The following is a 25,659-nucleotide window of genomic DNA, read 5'->3' as shown; positions in this document are numbered from 1 at the left end:
GCCTGCGCCCAAGGCAGGCGCAAGCTCCTCCCTCCGGGCTGGCCCAGGCCGGAGGACCCGCCCCGCTTTCCCGGCACTGCGCAAGCTCCGCCCGTAGGCCTGGAGCCACCGGCACCAACCAATGGCGTCCCGGCCCGTTTCCGGTTGCCAGGCAACAGACAGCGAGGCGGCGGGGAGCGCCCCCCTGGTTCTAGTCCTCGCCCCCCCTTCGGCTCCGCTTCCGGGGAGGCCCAGGCCGGTAGCGGAAGTACATCTGTCTGGGCGGGGTGGCGGGGCGGCGAGGCGGGTGGTGCGCGCTGTGGCTCCACGGCGGCGGAGGGGACGGGGCGGAGGACGCCGGACGCCGGACAGCCGCGAGCGCCGCCCGGCCGGTTGGGCGTGAGCCCGCAGGTGGGTCATCCGAGGGGCGAACGCGGGCGGCGGGGAGGCCGGAGTTCTCGGGAGGGGCGAAAGCGGGCGGCAGGGAGCGCCAATCTTTCAGGAGGGGCGAACGCGGGCGGCGGGGAGGCCAGGTCCCTCGGGAGGGGCGAACGCGGGCGGCGGGGAGGCCGGATCCTTCCGGAGGAGCGAACGCGGGCGGCGGGGAGCGCCAATCTTTCAGGAGGGGCGAACGCAGGCGGCGGGGAGCGCCAATCTTTCGGGAGGGGCGAACGCGGGTGGCGGGGAAGCCGGATTTCTCGGGAGGGGCGAACGCAGGCGGCGGGGAAGCCGGATTTCTCGGGAGGGGCGAACGCAGGCGGCGGGGAGGCCAGGTCCCTCAGGAGGGGCGAACGCGGGCGGCGGGGAGGCCGCATTTCTCGGGAGGGGCGGATGCGGAGAGGTCTGATGCACACTTGCTTTCTGGTTTTGTACTTGACTCTACCACGCATGGCCCCAGCCAGATGCTTCCTTCTTCCTGCCTCCACCGCACATAAAGTCTGGGGGCTCTTGTTAGCCCATTTACAGGCTCATCCTGGAGTGATGGCAAAGTTCGCACCCCTGGCCAGCAGAAGGGCCGCGGGCTGCAGCCTCCCCCGAAGTCCCCAGTTGACATGCTGAGGACGGACGGTGCCCCCGAGTGTTTGTGCCCACCTGTCGGGTCTGCTCTCAGAGCTCCCTGAACCAAGTGCATGTCCTGCGGGCCTCTCCGCTCCCCCTGCAGGTACCCACCTCCTGCAACACCCTGCTTCCCCCCAGCTCCTGAACGCGGCTTCTCCTCTCGCTCACCCCTGCAGAGCTGAGCCAGCAGGTGCCACTGTGTGGCTAGAGCCCTTAAAACGGCCTCGTCCAAACTGGGGTGCGCTGCAGGCGCCGCACACACACCAAGTCCCAGACACAGAGCGCGTTTACAAAAAAAAAAAAAAAAAAAAAGGCAGAATGTCCGGAGTATTTTCTATGTCCGCTTAGGTGTTGAAATGCTATTTTGGTGTTTCTGGGTAAAATATGATATAGTATTAATAGTTACTTTACGTGTTTCTTTGCACTTTTTCACTTTTTAGCAAAGCTACTGGAAAATTTTAAATTTTGCCCATGGCGCATATTATATTCCTAGTGTTTCTGTGACATTCTTTCCACAAATGTATGCCCAGCTCCTGCTTTCACAGGATTCATTGTTTTCTGTGGCTTTAGTTAGTTGTTAAATAGGGTAAGCTACTCAAGGTTTTACCCAAATCCTTGGTGTATTGTAATTGAATTAGTATTGGTTATAATTTTTTTAAATTGAGCTTATTTGTAAGAGCAATTTTAGTTTCACAGCAAAACAGAGTGGAAGATGGAGTTCCCCCAGACACCCTCTCCCCGTAAATGCACAGCCTCCCCCATTAGCAACATCCCCTCCAGAGTCCGATCTTTGCGACAGCTGACACACCGACACTGCAAAATTATTAGCAATAGGCCGCAGGTGACACCGGGGCTCAGTCGGTGCCGCACGCCCTGTGGGTTTGGACGAACGTCACGGACCCTGACCCACCATCACAGCGTGGCACCGAGTCGTTCCCGGCCCTACCGACCCTCCGTGCTCAGCCCCATCAGCCTCCCCCACCCCGGCCACCGCAGACCCTTTTACCACCTCCGCCGTTCTGCCTTTTCCAGAACGTCCTAGACTTGGAACCACGGGGTGTGTGGCCTTCTCAGGCCGGCCGCCCTCACTTAGGGACGTGCCGCTGAGCGTCCTCCGTGTCTGCCTGGCTCGGTGGTCTTATTCGAACTTCCCTACAGGGCGAGCATGTCTTTATCATCTTCAGATCCCTCAGAAAGCTGAGGGGCGCAGTGTTTGTGTACCAGGCGCCCCGAGGAACTGGCGAGCTGAATTCTAGGTACACCTCCCTCCGCGCGCTCTCTCTCTTTCAGCAGAAGCAAAAGTAGTTATTTTACTTCCTCAGGGAGTTCTCAGAAATGCTAATTCAGTTCCTGAACTTTTTTTCCTAAACAATTTTCAGTCCGTTTGTTTCGTACGTACAAAGGCTCCCAAGCCAAGGCAGCTTGGTGACAAGTCAGCCATTAATCATGTTTCCGGGAGCTGTTCTCCCTTCTCCAGCGCTTCATAAAATGGAGCTTTAGCAAAAATTCCCCGAGCAGCTGGCTCAGAGCTTGGGCTTTTACTCGGGGAAGTTTCAGAGCCCTGCTCCTGATTTCTTAGAATTTCGAGGCTCAGATTGCTTAAGCAGAAAAGGCAAATCCAACTTCAGCAACCACGTTCTGGAAGGAGCCAGGTGCTTCTGCGTCTCCTGAGTCCAAAATAAGACATCTGTGATGGGGTCACTGTGTGCGGGGGCGCCCGGGCGCTGTGGGGGCTGAGCAGCGTTCCTGGCCCCGTGCGTGCCATGCCAGGAGCACCCCAAGGGTCCCCAGACGTGGCCCAGCAGCTCCGGGGGCAGAGCGGCCCGGGGGAGACCCCCGGCGGAGCTGGGCGCTGGGCACAGCACCCTGGAGAGAGTGGGCGGGTCTGGGCTGCTATGGGTGCGCTGTTTGCTTCAGACCAGGGGGTGAGGGGCTCTGCGTCTCGTGCCCTGCCCTTCCTGACCTGCGGGCCTCCAGACCAGCCGGCCCAGCCCTCGAAGAGGCGCGGTCCCAAGCCGACCCTGGCCTCCCTGCCGGCTCGCTGGCTTTCACGCTCTGCTTTCTGTCTCCCAGGTGGCACGGTTTTGTCAAACAGTATTTCTGTATTTGCCCCCGTGGAGGAGGAGGCGCGGGGGGAGCCACAGAGTCCGCTCGGCCCGTGTGCCCCCAGCACCCCATCCGTGCTGGTGCCGCACCGGCGGGAGGCACAGGACACCTGGGCTCGCATCCAGGCCTCCCTCCTATTTGCTGTACGCTCTCCCGGCTTCTGGGTCCCAGGCAATCCTAGGCGCCCTCGGCTTGTAGACCTGTCACCCACTCTCTGCTGCCGTGGTCGCATGGCCCACTTCTCCGTGTGTGTGTCTGGATTTCCCCGTTCTTATAAAGATGCTTGTCATTGGACTTGGGGCCACCCTATCCAGTGTGACCTCATCTTTATAACTGCAAAGACCCTATTTCCAAAGAAGCCCCATTCACAGGTGCCACTGGTGTGTTTTGGGGGACACGATTCAACCCATAACAGAGGGATGGGGAGTGAGCTGATGGGTATAGGGTTTCTTTTGAAGTGGTGAGAATGTTCTAGAATTGTGGTGATGGTTGCACTACTCTGTGATTTTTTTAAAAATCATTGAATTGTATACTTTAAAAGTTATTTACAATACATGAATTACGTTACAATCGATTGTAAAGTAAAAGGATTATAGGAGGGCTAGAGTATGCAGAACCCCTTGATAGCACCTGGCCTGGTGTGGTCTCAGCAAACCACTTCCTGCCTTCCTACAGAACAAATTGGGGAACTTTACCCCAGAAGCAAAGACATGAGGGCCAAATGCCAACAGAACGCCGCTGCCCGTGGTAGGGGAGGCTGGAGCCACCTCCGTGTGCACCCCGTAGGACACGCGGGCTGACCTCTGCGATTGGGGCCTGTCCGTCTAGACCCCCCGGCTCCAGGGCAGTGTCCCCATCGCGGGGGCGCGGCCACAGCCCAGGCAGGATGCGGAGGCACCGGAAGGAAGTGGCAGGGGCCGCGCCGTACCTCCCCGGGAGGGTCATGCAAGGCGGCTGCTTGGAGGAACTGTGTTTTGTTTGGTTTTCAGAAGAAGAAAGGGGGAGGAGAGTGTGTGTTGGGGCTGGGGAATTTTGTCATCTTACCTTCATCAGTCTAGAAGTTTCTAAGCACCACCCACATCTCGTCTGAGGGAAGAGCCTGGGCCGCCAGCAGAGCCCTTAGCACTGAGCCCAAGAAGCCTGTCCCACCTTCCCTGGCGCCGTCCTCGGACGTGTCTGGGAAGAGCCGGTAACCGGGGCTGGGGGGTGGCGATGGGGGGTCACCTCCTCCAGTGCTTCTCAGGACAAAGGCACGTTGAGGTGGCCGGCCACCCCGCGGCCATGGGGCGCGTGTGTTTCCCATAGAAAGCCCTTTGCTTCTGAGGGGAATTCTGCTCATCAGGGAAGTTTTTTAGAAAATCATTGCTTCCGCTTAAAAAAATCCTCACACATTCTGAGAAGAGACAGAGCAGGCAGGAGCGCTTAGAGTCCCCCCGCCCCCGGGCCCTGCCCCATCTTCCAGAACTGCCCTGGTGCGCGTCTCGTCCCTGGCAAGGAGGCAGGCGGGCAGACCCTGTCGTGCCCATCTCACACGGCCCCCTTCTGTCTGTGCGGGTCCCGGGTCCCCAGGTGACGTGGTGACGGCTAAGCTCCCAGAGTCACCCCCGAGAGGCCCCCAGATCAAAGGCAACAATGGGGCACTGGCGGGGAGCATTTTCCCCTGTCCTGGGATGGCTGTCCAGGTGCAGCTTCGCTGCGGGGTACATGAGGAGCCCGGAAACCAGGCGATGCCCTGCGGGAGCCGCGGTGCCCCCATCTGGCCGGACAAGAGATGCACCCCCACCTCGTTGTCTCAAGCGGAAGGGTGTTTGCAGGTGAAGTAAGACCATGAATGAGGAAGCATTGCAGCATGGCCGTCAGGCACCAGGGGCGCAGGGGGTTGCTGCCCCTTGACCTGCACCTGGCGCGGCCTGACGGGGCCACGTCCTCAGATTCACCACCGGGGCGGGTAGGCAGGCCGCTTGGGCCTCACCGGTCACAGGTGGGGCCCCGGGGGTCCCACCGGCCTGTCCAGCGCACCCGCCCACAGCGCGGAGGGGCCCTGGTGCGGGGGGTGAGCGTGGCTGTGCCCTGTGCTCTGAGGCGCCACCTTCCCACCATCCGGGCCCTGGGTGCCCGGGGCTGTGCCCACCCACCGAGACCAGGAGGGTCGGCTGCCCGGGCCTGGGACCTGGAAAGCACCCACACCGGTTCTGTGCAGGGGTGCAGGGGTGCAGGGATGCGGTACCTGGCACTGGCTGTGGGGTGAGACCGAGGGACGCCTGCGTCGTGGACAGCTGGTTTGCCGTGGAGGGGCGTGGCCTGGCAGAAAGGATGGGGCTTCAGCCACGCAGCCCAGGGTTCGAGCTCCGGCTGCTCCCTCTCCCAGTGACTTAACTAGTCATTAACCGCGTAGCACTGCATCAGTGTCTTCTAACGCAGGGTCTCGGCCAAGGGGACCCTGCCCCCAGGGGAACTGGGCAGTGTCTGGGGACGCCTGTGGTCCTCCCAACTGGGGGTGCTGCTCAGCCCCCCACAGCGCCCGGGACACCCCGATGCTAGCAGGGCCCAGGGGCAGACCCAGCCTGGGTCCGTTTTCCCTTCTGTTTGGTGCAGCTGCCACGTCCTGGGAGGGCGACCGGGACGTGGCCGGCCGGGAGCCCACACGGCCACAGGAAGTGATGGCAGCCAGAGCCAGCTGTGGGGAAGGAAGTGAAAGCACTTGTGCTGTGTTCACGGCCCGTGTCCCTCTTGCTTCAGAGCCGGCCAGCCCACACAGGGATGTCATTCCTTCTGACGAGTGGTCGCCTGCGCCCCCCGCCCTGTGAGCTCCTCTGGAGCAAACCCGGCTTGCAGCTGGTGCCGGCTTCAGTGTGACCGAGGGTGGTGACTTCGGTTCCTGCAGGTGCCGGACTGAGGCTCTTCTTGTGCCTCTTTCCCGCACCGTCTGAAGTCGCAGCTTTATTAGAGAGGGTCCACGGTCCGTGCACCCCCTCACTGACAGCGTGCAGTTCCGCGTTCTCAGTGCGCTCATGGGTCTGCAGTCTGCTTCCACGGCATCCCATCACCCCACGGGAACGCCGTCCCTGTCTGCAGTCCCCTCCCCAGCCCCCGGCCCCCACGAGCCCCCTTCCCGTCCGTGGAGGAGCCTGTTCTGGACGTGTCACACACGTGGATTCACACGCCATGGGGCTGTCTGTGTCTGGTTCCCTCCCTGAGCGTTGGGGGCTCGGGTCCGTCCCCGGGGCAGCGCGAGTGGGCACCTCGCTACTGCTCGCGGCCGAGGGACATGCCCGTGTGCGGTGGACACATCGTGTTCATGTGTCAGCTCTTGATGGACGTTTGGGTCGTTTCCACCCTTCGGTGGTATCAGGACTCGTGTTGCTGCGGACGTGTGTGTATGTTTCTGTGTGGACATGTGTTGCCACTTGTCTTGGGGGTTGACCTGGGAGGTGGCCCCGTCTAACTGCTGGGCCGTTTTCCCCAGCGGCTGCCCCGTCTCAGGCTCCCACCAGCCACGCACGAGGGTTCCGATTTCTGCGTGTCTTCACGGGCACCGGTGATTGTCCTTCGTGGTGACAGCAGTTCTCGTGGGGAGCGGCGGTTCCCTCCCCTTCTCACGGGCTTCCCCCCGTCCCGCTGGCCGCGTTGTATCTGGCCAGCTCTTCCGTCCCTGAGGCTCACGCTCGGTGCTCGGCAGCGTGTGCTGCCCCGAGCGGCCCTGCTCACACCCTCACTGCTCAGCTGGGCCGGGAAGATGTTCAGGCTTCCCCGGTCAGTGCAGAGAAGGAGAGGCCCCGGGCCCCTTGGAACCAGGGCCCGGCTGACGTCGTTAGCAGCTCGCTCGTCTAGCCAGCGCTCGTTAGGGTGCCGTGCGTTGCCTGTGGCTCTTGGCTTCTCGGACTGTCCTGGGGCTGCTGTAACAAGTGACCACAGATGTCGTGGCCTAAAGCAGCACTGATCTGTCACCTCACGGTTCCGGAGGTCACATGTTCAAAATGGCTCAGGCACGGCTAGTTCCCCCGGGGCCCCAGGGAGGCCCAGCTCCTGCCTCTTCCTGCCCCACAGCCCCCCTCCATCCTCACCGCCGGCATTGCCAGGTCTGCCCGTCTCTGGGACTCCCGCCCTCTGCCTCCCTCTCATGAGGACCTCGTGAGGACGCTGGGCCCCCCGGGAGCCCAGGGTCGCCCCCACCTTGGGGCCTTGACAAGGTCCCTTCTGCCATGTGAGGGGACATGTCTGCAGGTCTCAGGGACCAGGACGGGAACGTCTCTGGGCCTTTATTCTCCCTACCACATCCTTTCCCCATACCAGGACACATTAATGGGGTGCCGTCTGAGCCCTGGGAGTGGGGGGGCCTCAGGGACACACTGAGGCCAGGTTGGGCAGCCGTGGGCGGGAAGGGGGGAGGTGGGGTCGCTCCATCTCTGTTGCCGCCTCCCGTTCAGCCCCCACACCGCTCGGTGACCCCAGGAGGACCAGCTCTCGAGGCTCTGTGCAAGTGCCGCGGTCCCTCCACTCCGAGCGCTCCGCGAGTCTGCACAACTCCAGCTGCGGGGGCAGAGTCACCCCCGCCCCAACGCTGGTTTAGGCCGCTGGCACCTTACACGTGGCATCTGGTATGCCATCACCGGCTCAGGGAGGCAGCCTGGCCTTTGGCCGCAGAGTCCCAACTGAGTAGGTGAGGGAGCACGGCACACTGCCGCTGCTTCCCACGTGGCCCCCGCGGGAGGGACGCCGGCTCTCGGGGTGTCTTGTCGGGGGCCACACCTGCAGGAGTCGTGACGAAGCTGACTGCACGTTTGCTGGCAGCCGGGGCGCTCCCGCTGGCAGCCTGTCATCTTCGTCCCAGGGACACTGCGTAGGCCTGCTCGGCCCCACGGGAGTCTGGGCCTGCGGTCGCCTGGACTGGGACCCGCGGCAGCACCTGTGCTCAAAAGCTCTTTCCTTTGTCTCCGCCGTCCTGGGCAGTGTCGACATCGGGCCAGGCGCTCTCTGTGGGGGCCGCCCTGGGTCCTGGGGGTGAGGGGCATCCCCATGGAAGCAGGTGTGATGAGGGAAGCAGAGGTCAGAGGGTGCAGGGGGGCCCTAGAAGCCAGGAGAGGCAGGAGCCCCACGAGTCCCGTTCCAGATGTGGAGCCTCCAGAACTTTCTGGAATTGGTCTCTCAAGAGCCCTAGGTCTGTGGTATTTGGCTGCAGCAACATGTGGGTCCGGAGGGGCAGGCTGCTTGACAGCCAGCCAGCCCCGAGTCAGAGAAGTGAACCCCCACAATTTAAGCAGAGAGAAAGCGGGCGGGCGTTTACTGTAACGTGGCTGGTTACTTGGGCACGGGGTGTTCAGTGTGGGGTGGGGCCAGCAGCGAGTCCTCCTGCTTCCCTGTTCTCCACGCACTTCCCCTTCTGCGCCTTCTGCCCGGTGAACTCCCAAGGGCCCCACCCCGCTGGCCCCTCAGGCGCCCGGCCTCCCCTGTCCCAGCCACCCCCCCCCCGTCCCAGCCTGGCCCACGCTGCCCGGAGAGTGTGGGGTGGCCCCGGACACAGCATGGTGACCACGTCCCCAGTATGAGCCGGCCGCCGCCTTCACACGCCTGATCGCATCCTCGCACACTCTCGGACGTGGGGCCCGTGCCATCCACGTAACAGAGGAGGACGCTGAGCGCAGAAAGAAAGCTGGTGGAGGGACAAGGGGAGGTGGGCTGTCGCGGCAGGGCCTCGTCCCGGAGGAACCAGCGGGCGTCCGTCATGGTCCCGTGTTGGACAGGCGGGACCCAGACAGACTCATCCAGGCCTCTGAGACGGCACTGTGGTGGGGAGTGTCACGTCCGCCCATCGGGAATGGGGTCTTTGCACACATCCTCAGGGGGCGAGATCAGGGCCCTGGATTAGGATGGGCCCCCATGCAATGAGAAGATTTGGGTGCAATGCAAAAACACAGAAATTATCCTTTCCCAGCTCTGGAGGCCAGCGCCCCAGCCAGGGTGTGGGCAGGGCTGGCTCCCGCAGAGGCCATGGGGACAGCACTCTGGGCTCTCGTCTGGCTCTGCCAGTGCTGGCCGTCCTTGGCGCCGCCCCCCGCCCCCAGGCTGCCTCCACCCTCGTGCCGCCTTCTCCCGCACCAGGCTCACCTGGATGATCCAGGAGGAGCGCAGCCCAAGATCCATGATCAGCTCTGCAAAGAACCTCCCTCCAAATGAGGTCCGGTTTGCAGGTCCCAGGGATGTGGGCGTCTCTTCACGGGGGCCGCCACTAACGCGCCGCGGTCCCCCTTAGCCTCTGTGCGAATTTCCACTCTCGCTCCCGCTGTACAAGGAAGCCTCCGGGCACGGGGGAGGTGCCACCACTCCGCCTGGTCAGGAGCTGTCGCTGCGTCTTCTGCTCTGAGGCAGTTGGGACGCACCATGGACCATTTTGTTCACGGAGAAACTGGTGCCTTTTGGTGAAACTGACAACCGCGAGTCCCGGGAGTCTCCCGGTCCAGCCCCTGGTGCTCCCAGAGCGGGGCTTCCAGAAACAGCCAACAGTTAATCCCCTTTCTGTATCGCAGGTCTCGGGGAAGGCCTGGGGCCCAGCGAAACTGCCGTCGCCGCCGCGGCTGCCTGACGGGAACGTCCTGCCCGAGCCGCCTGCAGAGGCGTCGCCAGGGGGCGCGCAGACCAGGCGGGGGGCCGAGATGTCCAACCCCTTCCTGAAGCAGGTGTTCAACAAGGACAAGACCTTCCGCCCCAAGCGCAAGTTCGAGCCGGGCACCCAGCGGTTCGAGCTGCACAAGAAGGCACAGGCGTCGCTAAACGCGGGGCTGGACCTGAAGCTGGCCGTGCAGCTGCCCCCTGGCGAGGAGCTCAGCGACTGGGTGGCCGTGCACGTGGTGGACTTCTTCAACCGCATCAACCTCATCTACGGCACCATCGGCGACGGCTGCACGGAGCAGTCCTGCCCGGTCATGTCGGGCGGCCCCAAGTACGAGTACCGCTGGCAGGACGAGCACCAGTTCCGCAAGCCCACGGCGCTGTCGGCCCCCCGTTACATGGACCTGCTCATGGACTGGATCGAGGTGCAGATCAACAACGAGGAGCTCTTCCCCACACACGTCGGTGAGTCGGGGGGGCCGGGCCGGGGCCGAGTGGGCACCAGGAAGGGCAGGCCAGGCTCCCCTCGCTCTTCCATCGAGGTGGAATTCACATTCACACGTAGGCCTCGTTCTTCAGGCCCTTAGCACCCCAGGCCTCTCCCGCACGCTCACGTGGGGGGCCAGCCGGGCCTGGGCCATACCTGCCAGCCCTGTTTCAGGACCCCAGCCAGGCAGCCAGAATGACGTGCTTCCCACAGACAACCGTGTCCCTCTGCTTCCTGTCCGCGGTGCTTCTGAGAACCGTGGCCGGGCGCGCCTCAGGGTCAGATGTGTGGCTGGGCCAAGAGAGGACGGCTCCACGTTTTATGCCGGCTCCCGTGTTGGTTCTGCTCTCACCTGTGCACCCGCTTAGGCCTCAAGCCACCTGCCTGTGCTCTTAATGTGAGACCAGCAGCGGGCACGCTTCTCATGGGGACCAGATGGTCGATCTCTCCGGCTTCGCAGGCCAGACAGTCTGTGTCTCGACCACTCAGATCTGCGTCGTAGACCGAGAGCCACCGGAAGCAGTTTATAAACAAACAGGTGGTTCTGTGCCCCAGTTAAACTTTATTTATAAAAGCAGGCGGTGGGCCAGGCACACCCTGGGTGAGCGTATCGTTGCGAGCGCGTGCAGCGAAGTCCTGAGAGAGTCTGCTTCTGAGCCCGTCCCAGCCAGGCTCCCCCTTCACCCAGGATTGCCTTTGGTGACTGCCAGCCCAGGAGACAGGCGCGGAGGGGGCCGTGGAGGCTCAGAGCTGAGCCAGGCATTCCATCTTCCCTTCCCTGCTTGCCGGGGCTGGACCCTCTTTCTGACCTTATAGCCCTTTATCCACTATTGAGGACCCAAGTGCATAGGGGATTCCCACCCCCTCAAGGGCACCGGCTCTGCAAGGACAGCAGCCGCTCCTCGGGTACCCACAGATGTGGGTTTGTGGACGACCGTTGGGGTTCATCTCTGCCGAGTCGAGTGACAGGGAAACTCAGAGATCTCAGTGATGCTGAACAAAGCTTCCACGGGGTTAGCGGCCCAGGCACTGGGCCCTGCTCAGCATTCACAGATGCTCAGCGCCAACTGAATACAAGTGCCATTGTTCTCCTGGACTGACAGGCCGCTTGGGCCCAGATACTGGGGAGGGGGCGGGGCGGCACCCGGGAAGGCACAGGGTCAGGCTGGAGCTGCCACGCGCAGCTCACGGAGAGCCTTTTCTTTCCCGCTTGCCCTCGGCTCCGCACCCGTCAGGCCTTCCCCTGGGGAGAGCAGTTGCGTGGGCTCCGCTGGGCGGGGCGCGGGGGGGGGGGGGGTTGGCCCGACTTGGGCAGTGTTACCTGCCTCGGCGCGCCCCAACGAGCGTACTGCCGTCCATCTGTGGCAGCAAGCGCCTGGCGCACCGCGGCATCTCCCTGTGGGCTCCCCACGGGCTGTTAGCCCGCGAGCCCCTCATGTCAAGGATGGGGTCGATGTGTTCTTTCCGGTCCCAGCACCCACCTGCTGGTGCGGGCCGCGTCCCGTCTGTGCTGTGGGACAAAGACACGTGAACGTGTGGGGGGCAGAAGGGAGCACGCGGGGGCACCTAACACGCGAACTGCGCCCGAGCGGCTGGCGTGGGGACCCCCGTAGGGACATTTCACCACAATCAAGAGAAATGGAGAAGAAAAGTATTAAACTCCACAGTAGGATTTACCGCGTGCGCACGCACCCAATTAAGTTGCGTCGACGCCCGAACGTACATGACGTTTTAAAGACGCACGCGAGGTGGAGAGAAATACACCAAGTGAAAGATGTCAGACGTCAAAAACACATTTTTATGGGTTGTTCCGTTTTATTAAGAAAAACAAGCTAAGTAGACGTACCCACACGCCCACGGCCCAGAACCCGAGGGGGGGCTCGCGGACCCTCGGCTGCGGACCCTGGTGGGAAGGAGAGGGAGCGCGCCCCGCTCTGACCGGGCACCCGGCCGAGGGCGAGCGCGTGGCCGGCACGTCCCTGCGTGTCTCCCTGTGACCGCGGCCCTGGCTCACGGCGGGAGGGCGTCCCGGAGTCCGAGTGGGCTGCGGGCCGCGGGCCGGTGGCGCACCCAGCCTGTCTGAGCCCCCGCCCTGTGTGCAGGCACGCCGTTCCCCAAGAACTTCCTGCAGGTGGTGAAGAAGATCCTGTCGCGGCTGTTCCGCGTGTTCGTGCACGTCTACATCCACCACTTCGACCGCATCGCGCAGATGGGCTCGGAGGCGCACGTCAACACCTGTTACAAGCACTTCTACTACTTCGTCAAGGAGTTCGGCCTCATCGACACCAAAGAGCTGGAGCCGCTGGTGAGCAGGGGAGGGGCGCTCAGTCCCGGGCAGACGCCCCCCTTGGTGGGCAGCTCCGCGGCCGGTAGTAGGCAGAGTGAGCCAAGGCACGTTCCTCGGGTTGGGCCCAAATTTGTGACACGGCGACCCTGGGCGTGGCCACAGACGGAGGGGGCCACTTGGATTCCCAGCACGTGGAACCCACCCACTGGGGTGGTTTTTGATTCCTTTTGCTCGCTGCCCCCGCTGGCAGGCATGGTGGGGATGCGGCGGCCCACATGACCGTCCTGTCCCCACGAGAGACAGAGGCCCTGAATCCTGGGGCTGCCGTGCCCTCGGGGCCCCCCAGGGAGGTCACCCCTGTCGTGCAGCCTAGAGCCATCCCGGGAGGGGCCTGGAAACAGCCGCTCCCTCCTGCAGCTGCCCCCCTTTCCCTGTGGGAGACACCGGGGGGTCTCTAGTGCCATAAACAGCCACAGCCCAACGGCTGATCCCGGGCATCCCCATCTGCCCTGCCCATGTCCTCACTGCCTGGCTGGAGAGCAGGCAACAATTTATTTCTAATTGAGACAAAATTCACAGAAGTTAAAATTATCCGTTGTGAGCTGAGTAATTCAGTGGCATTTAATACATTCACAAGGTGCTACAACCATCATCATCACTTCTAGTTCCAGAACATTCCATCAGCCCAGTGTGGCAGGCACTCCCCAGTCCCCTTCCCAGCCTGCGGCACCCTCGAACCCACCCTCTGGCTGTGGACTTGGCAGCTAGATCTGGGTCGACCCCAGCCTAGAGACGGGACAGTTCAGGCAGCAAGAGTGGCTCCCTGAGGCCTCTCCCCCACCGCTTTCCCAAACTGCTGTGGCTTTTAGTGAGACCTGGGAGGTCCGAGGGCGGCAAGTGGCTGCTCTCCAGGTACCTACCAGCTGCCACCATTGGTCCCAAGCAGGGAGGACATCCCCCCCAAGAGGTCCCAGGTGAAGCCGGTACTCAGAGCCCCCCAGGGCCATTCCAGGGGGTGGGGCCATCTCCCCAAGCGTGGAAATGCTAGAATGTTCCAGGGACCAGCGGGCCCTGGGCTTGCGGGTTGGCTGCTGGGGGACTGAGATGTCACTCCGGGGCCCCCACGGCTTCCCTTGCGCAGCCCCAGGACTCCGTGTGGGCTTTTTTTTTTTCTTTTTTGGTGGATTTCTCCATTGATTCAGGTCTCTGAACTCTGTTCTTGTCCGGCTTTCAGCCGTGGCTGAACCCTCTTCACACAGCCTTTCCCAGTTCTCTGTGCTCTTGTGGGCCCTGCCTGTCAGTGGACTTCTCCAGAGTTGAAGTTACAGCAGGCGTGCCTAATGGGGAGGAGGTTTTCCTCCGAGCTGATGGAACATTCTGGAACTGGGTAGATGAAGGGTGCGTGCCGTTGTGAATGTGAATGCTGCTGGATTGTTCGCCTCACCATGGCTACTCTTACGTGACGGTCCCCCGCACGTATCGTTTACAGAGTACTGAAAATTGAAACCTGCAGTTTCGTGCTTGGCTTGCTTTTCTTTTTTTTTAACTTTGTGTCTTGGTCCCTTTGTCATTTTCCCCACATCAATGCTTAGAGGTCTTTCCCTTTTTCTAAAGATTTTATTTATTTGTCAGAGCGAGAGGGCACGAACGGGGGAGCAGCAGGCAGAGGAAGCAGGCTCCCCGCCGAGCAGGGAGTCCCATGTGGGGCTCGATCCCAGGACCCTGAGATCAGGACCTGAGATGAAGGCAGACGCTTCACTGACTGAGCCCCCCAGACGCCCAATGCTTAGAGTTCTTTCTGGCGCTGGGCAGAGGATAAAGTGCTTAAGCCTGTGGTGTCCCCAGGCCGTGCGTAAAGGAAGGGGGTGGTGATCCGCCCTGTGCCCGAGGCTTCCGGGCTCTGTCTGGAAGAACGTGGCGGGATGCCTTCCTGCCTAGCTTTGTTGCATTTTTCATTCATCTGTTGGGACAGACTCCCGAGGCTGCCATCGCCGGGTCTAAAGGGTGTATCATAGTATTCGTCTTTATTTCCAGGCTGCTTTCCAGACGTTTCCGTGCAGTGTCCAGTCTGGCATAGAAGGCATGAATCGGTACACTGTGGCACCGGGCCGACTGCCTGGTTTTGTGAATAAAGTTTTATTGGCACGCAGGCAGTTCGTCGAGGCGTTGCTGGGGCCGCGCTCCCTGGCGGTGCCTGGACATTGCCTCTCTGGCCCTTCACAGAAATAGCGTGCCGCCCCGGGCCGACAGCGTGCTGCTACCTGTTCCGTTCGTAAGCTGTGGCGTTAAATGAGTCCCGCGGGCCCCTGGAGACCGGATCCCCTGCTTTTCCATTTGCGTGTGGTTTCTGTCCCTCTTGTGTCCATATCTGACATCCTGCTTGTTCTTAACAGAAAGAAATGACCGCACGGATGTGCCACTGAGAGCCCCTCGGCCCCGCAGTCACCGAGGCAGTGCCCCGGGGGATACACGCACCTGAGGGCCACATCTCCGGAACATGGACCTGGGCTTTTTAGAAAGCCCAGCCGGTGAGCGAGCTCGGTGCCGTGGAGGCTGCACTGAACTCGGGGGTGGAGTCCTCCCTGATCCCGCCGGCCGCCGCCATGGGTCTGCACGCAGCCACCCTGAGCCCGTCTGCTTGGCAGGCGTCGAGCTTGAACTCCGTGGCTGTGCGTGGACCTGTGTCCGCGTGAACTCCGTGTGCTGAGCACCCAGGAAAACCCCCTCTGTGAACCGCTAGCATTTGCCCTGTGGGCGCCCAGACCAGCCACCGCGTATCGTCGGCGCGCAGTGGCCCCGAGCCTGCTTCACAACTCGCATGACGGGGACCCCGCCCCTGCTCCCCAGCTTTCCCGGGCCCCTTCCCGGATCGTGGAAGATTGGATTTTTCTCCCTGTGAGCCCGCCTCCCCCTTTGGAAAAGTATCCCCTCTCCCCTATGCATAACCCAGGGTGAGTCTCCCGCGGATCCCCTCTCCCGGGCTGGAATCTTCTGAATTTTGCCAAATATTTAGCTGGAGGTAGCCTTTCTGCAGATGCCTGCCAACTTTATGTGGAAACCCTGTGTTTGCGTGGCCCCATGTGGCTTCGGGACCCAAATCCCAGCACTGTCTCCCGTGGACATTGGGAGGGGTGGCCAGGGCCCCGTCTGGGCCACACCAAAGTGACCACAGGAGCCCCATTCTGCCTGTGCCTCCACCCCACCCACACGCAGCGTCCTCAGTGGCCTTTTCCGTGGCAGCCCTTCCAGTCTGGACCGCACCGACTCCGGTACCTCTGGGTGTCTGGGATGCTCGCAGGAGCGAGGAGCACTGTCCCCCAACGCCGAACAAGTGCAATTAATGTGACCTTGGCCTCGGTCCTTCTGGAAAGCCCCGGGCTCCAGCTCGAGGAGGCCCCTTCTGACTGAATGTAGCTCCCTTTAAACGCGAAACCTCGGCCAAGCACCATAACCACTGTGTCCCCCAGGGCTGCGGGCTGTTCCCACAGGCCAGCCAGGTCGGGGAAGGTGGCAGCGACTGCTCTCCACCCTCCCTGCCGCTGGCTGTTCCCACACGACCATCAGAATACACTGTGCCATCTTCGTACCCGCGTCTGCTGCTTGTCATTTCCGCTACCCTGGCCTGAGGGCCTGGTGTTGGGCCATGTCACTGCCCTTGTCCCCGTGGGCTGAGGGTCCGGCAAAGGGCCCCCAGATGGCTAAACAAATGCACAGAGTGAGGTTAGGGTACCGTGGGGTCCGGCTGGGTGGGGAGGTCAGGACTGAGACGCTGAGGCAGGCGTGTGCTCCCTCTCCCATTTCTGTTTTGTCTGAGAGTTTTTCCCCACCCTTCACGGAACACGATTTTAACTCTGCCTTTTTGCAGCGAAGGGGCCGGAAGACGTTGACCCTTGTGTGGAATAGATCAGGGGGCGACACCGAACAGGCGTTCCCTCGTCTGCGCCGCTGCCAGCCAGCTTTGGCCACGGACGCCTGATTCGTGCACCCCAAGAGCCCTTTCTTCTGTGGGGAAATCAGGGTCCAGGCTGGGGTCCTGGGTGGAATGGGAGCCGACGGGGCTGGAGCCCGGGGCCAGCTGCTCGCCCCTAGAGGGCGCACCGTCTCCGTGTGAAGGGAGCCGCCTCCCTGCAATTACGTGATTTGGAAAGACCTTCTCACAAAACCATTGTTGCCTTACCCGCTGACTTTGCAAATGCACCACAAAAATTTCCAGAACCCGCTAAGATTTTGGAAGCTGTTGTGATTTGTAACGTCAACCAAAGACGTCCCCATCCTGCTCCCCCCCCCAGGACCTGGGACGTGTCCCCTCACGGGCAGAGGGGACCCTGTCAAGGCCCCGGAGGTGGGGGTGACCCTGGGCTCCTGGGGGGGCCCCGGCGTCCTTACGAGGTCCTCATGAGAGGGAGGCAGAGGGCGGGAGGCCCAGAGACAGGCAGACCCCGCGCTACTGGTGGTGGTGGGGGGCGTGGGCCAGGGAGAGGCAGGAGCCGGGTCTCCCTGGGGCCCCGGGAGGGGACCAGCCCCGCCCACGCTGGGGTTTTAGGACTTCTGAGCCGGGAACTGTCAGAGAGTCCTTCCATGTGGTTGTAAGCCCTGAATGACCTGTCGCAGCGGCCGCGGAAGGCTCACACCCCTGCTAGAAGGAAATGTTTTGCCCACAGAACGCCTGGCACCCCTTCCCCTGTTACTGGGAATCCCGGAGTCAGGCCAGCTCCCAAGGGACTCCGCCCTCCTGCCCAGAGAGTCACTCATCCTCACAGGGCGGGTCACCCCAGAACTTGTCCAACCGGGAGAGGTGATGGGGGACAGGTGTTGGCATCTGGAAATCTGGCCGGACTGGGAGGGGTGGGAGAGGGAAGCGGCAGAGCTGCTGGGACAAGACGGCTGGCCGAGCTGCCTCCCAGCCAACACACGAGGGACTGTCATGTCAGTGGCGTGGATTCCTGTCCTTCCGGTGGACATGACCCCGCAGGCAGCCTCGGCGTCCGGGAAAGCGCTGCTCTCCTGTAACTCAGCAGTGGCTTCCTGAGCCATCTGAGGTCAGGAGCCCCCGTTAGGGAAAATTTCCCCCCGGGGGCGGCATGATCCCTAGACCCACGCTGACCAGCATGGCAGCCACGAGCCGCGGAGGACAGTGAGAACCACTCAGCTTCTCAGTCACAGGAGCCCTGGTCAGCGGCGGTCCCAGACCTTGCTGCTTCTCAGCAACCCCTGGTCAGAAGCAAAGTCGAGGTGGGGACGGTTCCAATCCTCCCCGGTTCATAAAAACCAACGGCTAAGTCTAGGATCGTGCTGCTGGTTCCGTCTTGGCCCCCCGGTGGAGAAGCAGCGTGGGGCGGCACGTGGGGCAGGCCTGGCCTGACGCGGGGCAGTGGGCCCTGCGGGCGGCCAGGGGGTGCGGACAAGCGCGCACACGCGTCTCCCGGCAGAGTCCTGCACCGTGCGGGGGGCCAGCATGGGACACATCCCTCCTGGTCGTGGGCAGTACTTATCGGTGACAATAAATTCTCCTCTCGTCAAGTCTTTACAAAATCCCTGATGATGGATGTAGATAAATTGCCAGGGCTGGTGTCTGTGTCAGAGGGTGTTACATCGGGGGACATTGTGGTGAGTTGTGGCGTACCCTGCAGGGAAGGGGCACCAATTTACTCTTCCGTCAGCACTTTCATGGATCCCATTTCCTCACATCCCCCTCCCGGCGCTGGGTGGTAGACCATGTGTCATGTGCCAGTTTGATAGGAAAACATCCTCAGTGCACGTGACCATTTATATTGTCAATTTATATCCTTCGTCCATTTTTCCATTGGGAAGTGGTCTTTTCTTATTGGTTTATAAATACATATTGGGCTTATACGCCTTCTAATATACTTGTTTATAAAAGCTTTTTTATACATAATTTGTCGTATGTTACACAAATTTCTCCTGGTTTCTCGTTTATCTTTAACATTGTTTATGATCATTTCAACATACTTTTTTTTTCTGTTTTGGAGCTTTCACATTTTAGGTCATTCTTTTCCTTGATGTTTTCTACGCTTGGTGACAAGCTTACAAACTTGGGCTGGGGAAGCCTTTATGTAAACATTCACCACTGTTTTCTTCCCCTTCTCTATATAGTTTTCTTCTTCTTTTTTTTTTAATATAGTTTTTAAAGATTTTACCCATTTATTTGACACAGAGAGAGAGCAAACACAAGCAGGGGAGAGGCAGAGGGAGAAGCAGACTCCCCACTGAGCAGGGAGCCCGACACAGGGCTCGATCCCAGGATCTGAGATCCTGACCTGAGCCAAAGGCAGATGCTTCACCGACTGACCACCCAGGCGCCCCCCCCCTTTTTTTTTTAATATTAAATGCTAGATAAATTTGAGTTTAATCTCCATGTATGGTGTGAGATAAAGCACTACAAAAATACGGGTTTTTTGAAGGTTTTATTTATTTTTGAGAGAGAGCACGCGCAGGGGGAGAGGGAGAGGGAGAATCCCAAGCAGACTCCCTGCTGAGCGCGGAGCCAGACTCGGGGCTCGATCCCACAACCCTGAGGTCATGACCCGAGCTGAAGTCAAGAGCCGGATGCTCAACCGACTGAGCCACCCAGGCACCCCAAGGATGACTATTTTAAAGCATAACACAAGATTAGGTCCCAGAAATTAAACACACAGGTCGTGGATCGGTGGCTAAATGGAGCTTGTAAATAAAGCTTTATTGGCACACAGCTCTGCTCATTCATCTGCCTGGGATCTGGGGCTCTCTTTCACCACAGTGGCAGAGCTGAGAAGCTAGAAAGAGACCCCTAGCCCCAGAGAGCTGAAAAGAGCCAGTCCAGGCTTTTACAGAAAAAGCGGGCCCCCACCTGACGTGGGGATACAGGCTGACTCTCGGGTTAAAACACGAGAACCTCACAGAGGCGTCAAACCAAAGCCTTCACACTTCCTTCGTTTCAAACAAGGGCCGTGCTGCTGCTTGCACAGCTCTGAACGTACAGCCCCGAGCTGCGCACTCCAACCTAACGGTGTGTGATTTCCATCCAAATAACACTGTGATTAAAAAAGAGAGATGCACATAGAACAGTTCAAAGCAGGTCAGGCAAAGTTTTATCAAAGCAAAGCACGAGAAAGCAGGAATTGCAAAATTAACATAGGTAAGACAGTGCAGCTGACCCTTGATTCACACTGGTGGTTCGGGGCAGCGAACCCCCACACATTGAATCCCCACATGTAACTGTCGACTTCCCCAAAACCTAACTCCTGACAGCCCACCGCTGGCCGGAAGCCTTAGCGATCACGCTAACCGTGGATTAGTTCGTATGGTGTGTGTTCTAGGAATTCTATACGCTGTTTGCACAACAAGCTAGGGAAAAAAATGTTACTAAGAGGGGCACCTGGGTGGCTCAGTCGTTAAGCATCTGCCTTCAGCTCAGGGCGTGATCCCAGGGTTCTAGGATCAAGCCCCACGTCGGGCTCCTCTGCCGGGAACCTGCTTCTTCCTCTCCCACTTCCCCTGCTTGTGTTCCCTCTCTCGCTGGCTCGCTCTCTCTGTCAAATAAATAAATAAATAAAATCTAAAAAAAGAAAAAAAAAGAAAAGAAACCTCTGGAGAGAAACTGGATTCAAAAAAAAAAGAAAGAAAATGTTCCTAAGAAAATCACAAGGAAGAGAAAATACACTAACAGTCCTGTACTGTAAAAAATCAGCTGCTAAACGGACCCACACAGGTTGACCCTGTGTCATTCAACGGTCAACTGTGTACTTACTATGATCAAGTTTTCTGATAAAATATCTATAGGGAAAATATATTAGGAAACTTTTATGTACTGAAATATAGTAAATGAAATAGAAAGTTAAGGAAAACATGATAAAAGGATTTTTTTTTTATTTGACAGAGATAGAGACAGCCAGCGAGAGAGGGAACACAAGCAGGGGGAGTGGGAGAGGAAGAAGCAGGCTCATAGCGGAGGAGCCTGATGTGGGGCTCGATCCCATAACGCCGGGATCACGCCCTGAGCCGAAGGCAGACGCTTAACCGCTGTGCCACCCAGGTGCCCCCTGATAAAAGGATTTGATAAGCATTTAAAGTTAATTTTCTTGCAGGCTAAGAAAGTATTAATATATTGATATATAAATATATAAACTATAAAAGCAAAATTTATTAATTTATATCATGTAATTCCTTTATAAATTAACATGCTAATTTAATATAATTAAAATAATATTTTACATATGTATAATTTACTAAAGCTTATTTACTGGCTAGTTTTTCAACTTCTTACCTGACAACCAACAGCCTCTTTTTTTGCCAGGCTACCATAAATAAGCATTTGTGAAAATTGATTTCCTTTTTGAACTGATTATATATTCAACTGTATGAAAAATATCAAATTCCAAAAAAAGCCATAAAACCATACCAAAAATTGTACGTGCTGTCTCCCCTAACCAGAATGCTTCGTGACGCGCTGCTCTCAGCCCGGCCATAGCCAGCGTCGTGGCTGGACCGGTCCTGACGGTTCTTATCATCGCAAGACTCTGTTCAGCAACAACCATCGGGAAACCCCGCAGAACAAATGCATTCCCCACAGGACCTGGAAAGTCCACGGCACGCCGAGTTCACACACCGTGGGTAGGGAGGGAGCACAGGCCTGGCGTTCTGCTTTTAACGGGGTCGAGGGTGGGGGCCTCCGGTTCCTCAGACTCACTCCTTGTTGGTGAATTTAAAACATAAAAGCAGGGGCGCCTGGGGGGCTCCGTTGGTGAAGCATCTGCATTTGGCTCAGGTCCTGATCTCGGGGTCCTGGGATCGAGCCCTACATCGGGCTCCCTGCTCAGCGGGGAGCCTGCTTCTCCCTCTGCCTGCTGCTCCCCGCTTGTGTGCTCTCTCTCTCTCTCTCTGATAAATAAATAAAATCTTTAAAACTTAAATAAATAAAATAAATAAGAACCAGAAAATACCTGTCAGGGCTCCACCATAGCAGTAAAAGCAGAAAAGATGAGCAAAACGTTAAAGTCTCAGCCACTGGAGCATACAGCGCCTTCTCCTGAACACCTCCGGAGCCGGGGGACAGCCTGGAGGTGAAGGGAAGAGCCCTTGGGGAGCGTGTGTGTGTGTGTGTGTGTGTGTGTGTGTGTCACAGTCTGACACTCAGCCGGCACCGCGTGAACGAGAGCTCACACACGCGGCTCCCAGAGCTGCCCCGTTAGCGTTTGTTGCTGAGAATGAGGTAGCTGTGTCCGTCAGCTCCCACTGCGTAACAAGTCACCAAAACAAAGCCCCCTGCGGCGGCGCATCTGCTGTCTCACGGTTCCCACGGATTGGAGTCAGGCCCTGCCTCGCTGGGTCCCCGCTCAGGCTGCTGGCAAGGTGTCTGCGGGGCCGGCGTCTCCCCCAAGCTGCTTCCAGCCTTCCGTGCTTGGTGGCAGGATTCGGCTCCCTGCAGTCGCGAGACGGGGGGCTTCAGCGTCCTGCTGGCTGCCCAGCAGAGGCCACCCCGGCAGAGCCACGTGTGTCATCGGAGCCAGCCAGGGCCAGCGTGGGCTGGACGAGCATGCGGACCCCACCAGCTGGCCAGAAGCCAGTCCCGGGCCCCACCCACGCTGAGGGAAGGGGACCGACCAAGGGCACGACCGCCAGGAGGTGGGTCCTGAGAGCCCTCAAGCTTCCTCTCACGAAGGGGAAGTGATGGCCCTTGAATCCTGCGGTGTGACTGCTGGGTCATACTCCGTCACATGACAGGAACACAGATCAGGTGGCCTTTGAGGACATGAAGGTGGTTGGAGCTGTTCATCCGTAGAGAGGGTACTCCTGGAATATTCTAGATGTTTCCTCCTGCACCCGCCTGGCAAGAGTCTCTCTAGACCAGGGTCTGTCCCCCCAGCACGCTGGATCATTCTCTTGAGGGCGTCTCAGACACCGTGCCGGCTGAGCAGCCCCTCTGGCCCCAGCCACTGGACACCAGGAGCACCGCATCGTGACAACCACAGATGTCCCCAGACATGGCCCCGTGACCCCTGGGACAGAACCGCTGCCAGGTGCAAAGGCTGTAAGGGGATGTTCCTGGCTCCGGAGGTCAGCCGCGGCAGAGCGCGGGGGCTGCTGCTGACTTCACGCCCTCCCAGCGCCGCCTGTGAGCGAGGTGTTTTCTAGAATGCCTTGTTTCCTGTTGCCGGTATTTTTCAAAGCATGGTCCCTGGCTCGGCTCTCAATCTGCGGCATGGCAGACTCTCATGTGCTCCCCGGCTTCCTGCTCTGTGTTTGTGCACAGAGCTCTCTGCCACTGACCTGCCGTGGCCAGGAAGCGTGGCCGGCCCTGGCTGGCACCTGCGCCCCGTCCAGGCTGACAGGGCCGTGGGCTGGCTCCCGCGGCTGCTGAGCCCCGTCCGTCCGGTACCGCTGGCGTGCTGCACGTCACGCGCCCGATGCGAACAGTTCTGTGGTATTTGGCACATTTGCAAAATTGTGCAACCATCACCTCAGCCTAGTTCCCGAACATTCTCACCCCCCTAAAAGCAAGCCTGTCCCCATCAGCCGTCACTCCCCCCTGAGCCCCCGGCCCCCGCGAGCCCCCTTCCCGTCCGTGGACGAGCCTGTTCTGGACGTGTCACACACGTGGACTCCCACACCACGGGGTCTTCTGTGTCTGGTTCCCTCCCTGAGTGTTGTGGGCTTGGGTCCGTCCCCAGGGCGGCACGTCATGTGCCATTGTCCGAGTTTGGGGCTGTCACCACCGTTCCTGTCCCAAGCGGGGGGCGGAGTTTTGTGCAGGTCTGCTGTTTTGAAGCCACTGTTGACACTACACTCTGCTGACCTCTGATGCCGCCACTGGTTCCCCCCGCCCCGGGGAGGGGGGTGCGTTCCTAGATATTTCTGGAGCCGTCTGCCCTTCTTTCCAAACCAAAGACAGCAGATGAAAAACGAAACCAGCTGCTCCACTTTGCCCTCCCGGCTGTGGGCCTCCCGTCCCTGGAGGGGCGTTCTGCTCCCAGGAAGGCCCGCAGGGCAACAGCTCTGTCTGTCCTGAGCAGACCCAGGGGAGGCCGGCCCCCCCCACTCTGCTGCCCGGCCCCAGGTCTGTCCAAGCTCCCGGCAGATGCCGGGTTGACCTGAATCTCACACTGGCGACATCTGGCACATTCCAGCATTTCACAGGGACATGGAGATGGAGCCGGGCCGTCACCCTGCCCGCCCCCCCCCCCCGGGACCCCCAGCGCTGACTTACCACGTTGCCAGTTTTCCCTCTCACCAGGCCCTGGGCCTAATCCTGGCCTCCGTGAAGGATGGCACAAGGATGGCTGGGAGCCCACAGCAAGTCCTTGGTCTGTCACAGCACAGGAGGCGGCCCCGAGCCCAGGGTCCCTGTCCCCCCACATCGGTTGGCCCCCCTGGCCTTTCCCGGCCATCCCGCCCTTTTCCTCACCGCATGTGAGCAGACCTTCCTGCCTGTTCTCTGGCTCAGCTCTGTGAACAGCCATGAGTTCTCGCTGGCAGCCACCAAGGCAAGAGCAGGCATGCTGGTGGGGGGCCCAGAGGAAAGGCCCCAAGCAGGTGGACCCCGCCCCACCCTCCGGCACACGACTGTGCGCGTCTGTGAGTCCACTCCCGCGGGCCGCCAGGGAGTCATGCCCGTGTGTCCGATCGCCAGCAGAAGGCTGATGCAGCCTCACCCCCGGGATCGGCCTGGGGGGAGGGCGTCGTGGTCTCCTGGGGATGCTATAACATACCCCAAAACTCGGTGGCTTAGAACCACACATCCTGGGGTGAGAAGACCCACTCGGGTCTCCAGGCGTGGGCGGAGCTGCTTCCTTCCAGACACTCCAGGAAGAATCATTTCTGGGCTTTTCCAGCTTCCACAGGCGCCTGGCCCCTCCCTCCACTGTCACAACTGTTAGCACCACACGCTGGTCCCCGGGGGACAGAGAGCCACCCTAGCGTCCCTCCGCCAACCCTGAAGAGTCCTGGGCGTGTGGGTGACCTTCCCACTGGCTGGGGACCCTGGGGGAGTGTGGAGACCAAGGACAGGGGACGGGAAGGGCCTTGATGGGCCAGGTGCCCCCGCCCCCGCCCCCCACTGCTGGCCACAGCCAGCCCATGAGCCCGGAAGGAAGGTGGAGAGCACCTCAGATACACGTCCAGCTGCGTGTCTTGGAGGGCCACGCCGCCCCTGCAGGTCATTTTTTATGGGTCAGCAAGGGGGGTGGACAGCGATGTCTAGAAATTAACAACTGGGGTACCTGGGTGGTGCAGCTGGAAGGGCATCTGACTCTTGGTTTTGGCTCAAGTTGTGATCTCAGGGTGGTGAATCGAACCCCACATGGGGCTCCACGCTCAGTGTAGGGTCTTCTTGACATTCTCTCTCTCTCTCTCTCTCTCTCTCTGCCATTGCCCCTCTCCCTACACTCTCTCAAAGAAATCTTAAAAATATGTAAATATATTTTTTAAAAAGAAATTACTTAATAGTGATGTGCTTGTTCTTTTAATAATTTTTTAAATATTTTATGTACTTATTTCACAGAGAGCGAACGTGTGAGAGAGAGCACAAATGGGGAGCAGCAAAGGGAGAAGGAGAAGCAGACTCTGATCAGCAGGGAGCCCGATGCGGGGCTCGATCCCAGAACCCCAGGATCGAAACCTGAGCCGAAGGCAGACGATCAACCGACTGAGCCACCCAGGTTCAGTGTGTGCTTTCTTTCATTTTACTTCATTTTGAACTAGTTGTAGACTAGAGAAAAGTTGCAGAACTTGAACTGAGAGTTTTCAGATGCCCCCACCGGGTTTCCCCTAAAGCTAGTATCCTGCATGGCCAGGGAACAGAATCACAGCAGGACACCCCAGGGAGTGCTGTCCTAGGAGGCTGGGGTGGGGGGTGATGGAGGGACAGGAAGGAAGGCCACGGGGGAAGCTGGGTCCACATCCCGAAGCCTGACCTGGCCCGGGGCCCCTGCCCTGCTAATTGTCCCCCACCTCCCCCAAACTCTAGGTCCTGCCACCCCTCCAGATGTCGGTCCTCTTCTTTGGGGGCAGCCTCGGCAGGGGCCTCAGATATCTCCAGCCCCTGCAGGCCCCCTCGGGGGCACTCCAGGCTTGGAACCCAGGAGGCAGGCAGTGGTTTGGGGCATCACTTCTGCTGCTGTCTGCACCCGGGATCAGCCAA

The 25,659-nt window shown here is 59.7% G+C and overlaps 1 protein-coding gene and 1 long non-coding RNA gene across 3 annotated transcripts; one reads left to right on the top strand and one right to left on the bottom strand.

The window, feature by feature from the left end:
* Positions 1–280: 280 nt before the first annotated feature.
* Positions 281–16,110, top strand: MOB3A (MOB kinase activator 3A). Of its 2 annotated transcripts, none has more exons than XM_026480969.4 (4): positions 281–390; positions 9,669–10,215; positions 12,340–12,542; positions 14,918–16,110. In XM_026480969.4, exons 2-4 carry the CDS (start codon positions 9,795–9,797, stop codon positions 14,945–14,947), a joined length of 654 nt encoding a protein of 217 aa, XP_026336754.1. In that variant the 5' UTR covers positions 281–390; positions 9,669–9,794; the 3' UTR covers positions 14,948–16,110. The 2 variants fall into 2 exon arrangements, with proteins under 2 accessions (XP_026336754.1, XP_026336755.1); XM_026480970.4 differs by lacking the exon at positions 281–390 and adding an exon at positions 4,130–4,333.
* Positions 14,055–22,993, bottom strand: LOC130543584 (uncharacterized). The gene is made up of 2 exons (XR_008959046.1): positions 21,464–22,993; positions 14,055–18,148 (listed from the first exon to the last, which is right to left on the bottom strand). It is a non-coding gene; the product is annotated as an uncharacterized LOC130543584 (long non-coding RNA).
* Positions 22,994–25,659: the final 2,666 nt, after the last annotated feature.

This window comes from Ursus arctos, unplaced genomic scaffold (genome assembly GCF_023065955.2).
Source record: "Ursus arctos isolate Adak ecotype North America unplaced genomic scaffold, UrsArc2.0 scaffold_14, whole genome shotgun sequence".
NCBI classification, from domain to species: domain Eukaryota; kingdom Metazoa; phylum Chordata; class Mammalia; order Carnivora; family Ursidae; genus Ursus; species Ursus arctos.
The sequence above is the reverse complement of the archived record's forward strand: the minus strand, read 5'-3'. Positions and strand labels throughout refer to the sequence as shown.

What these genes read in the sequence shown, in the direction of transcription:
- MOB3A (XM_026480969.4), top strand. Translation starts at nt 9,795, where the DNA reads ATGTCCAACCCCTTCCTGAAGCAGGTGTTCAACAAGGACAAGACCTTC. An exon ending in GCTCTTCCCCACACACGTCG is followed by an intron (nt 10,216 to 12,339) that starts GTGAGTCGGGGG and finishes CCCTGTGTGCAG; the next exon opens with GCACGCCGTTCCCCAAGAAC. An exon ending in CCAAAGAGCTGGAGCCGCTG is followed by an intron (nt 12,543 to 14,917) that starts GTGAGCAGGGGA and finishes TGTTCTTAACAG; the next exon opens with AAAGAAATGACCGCACGGAT.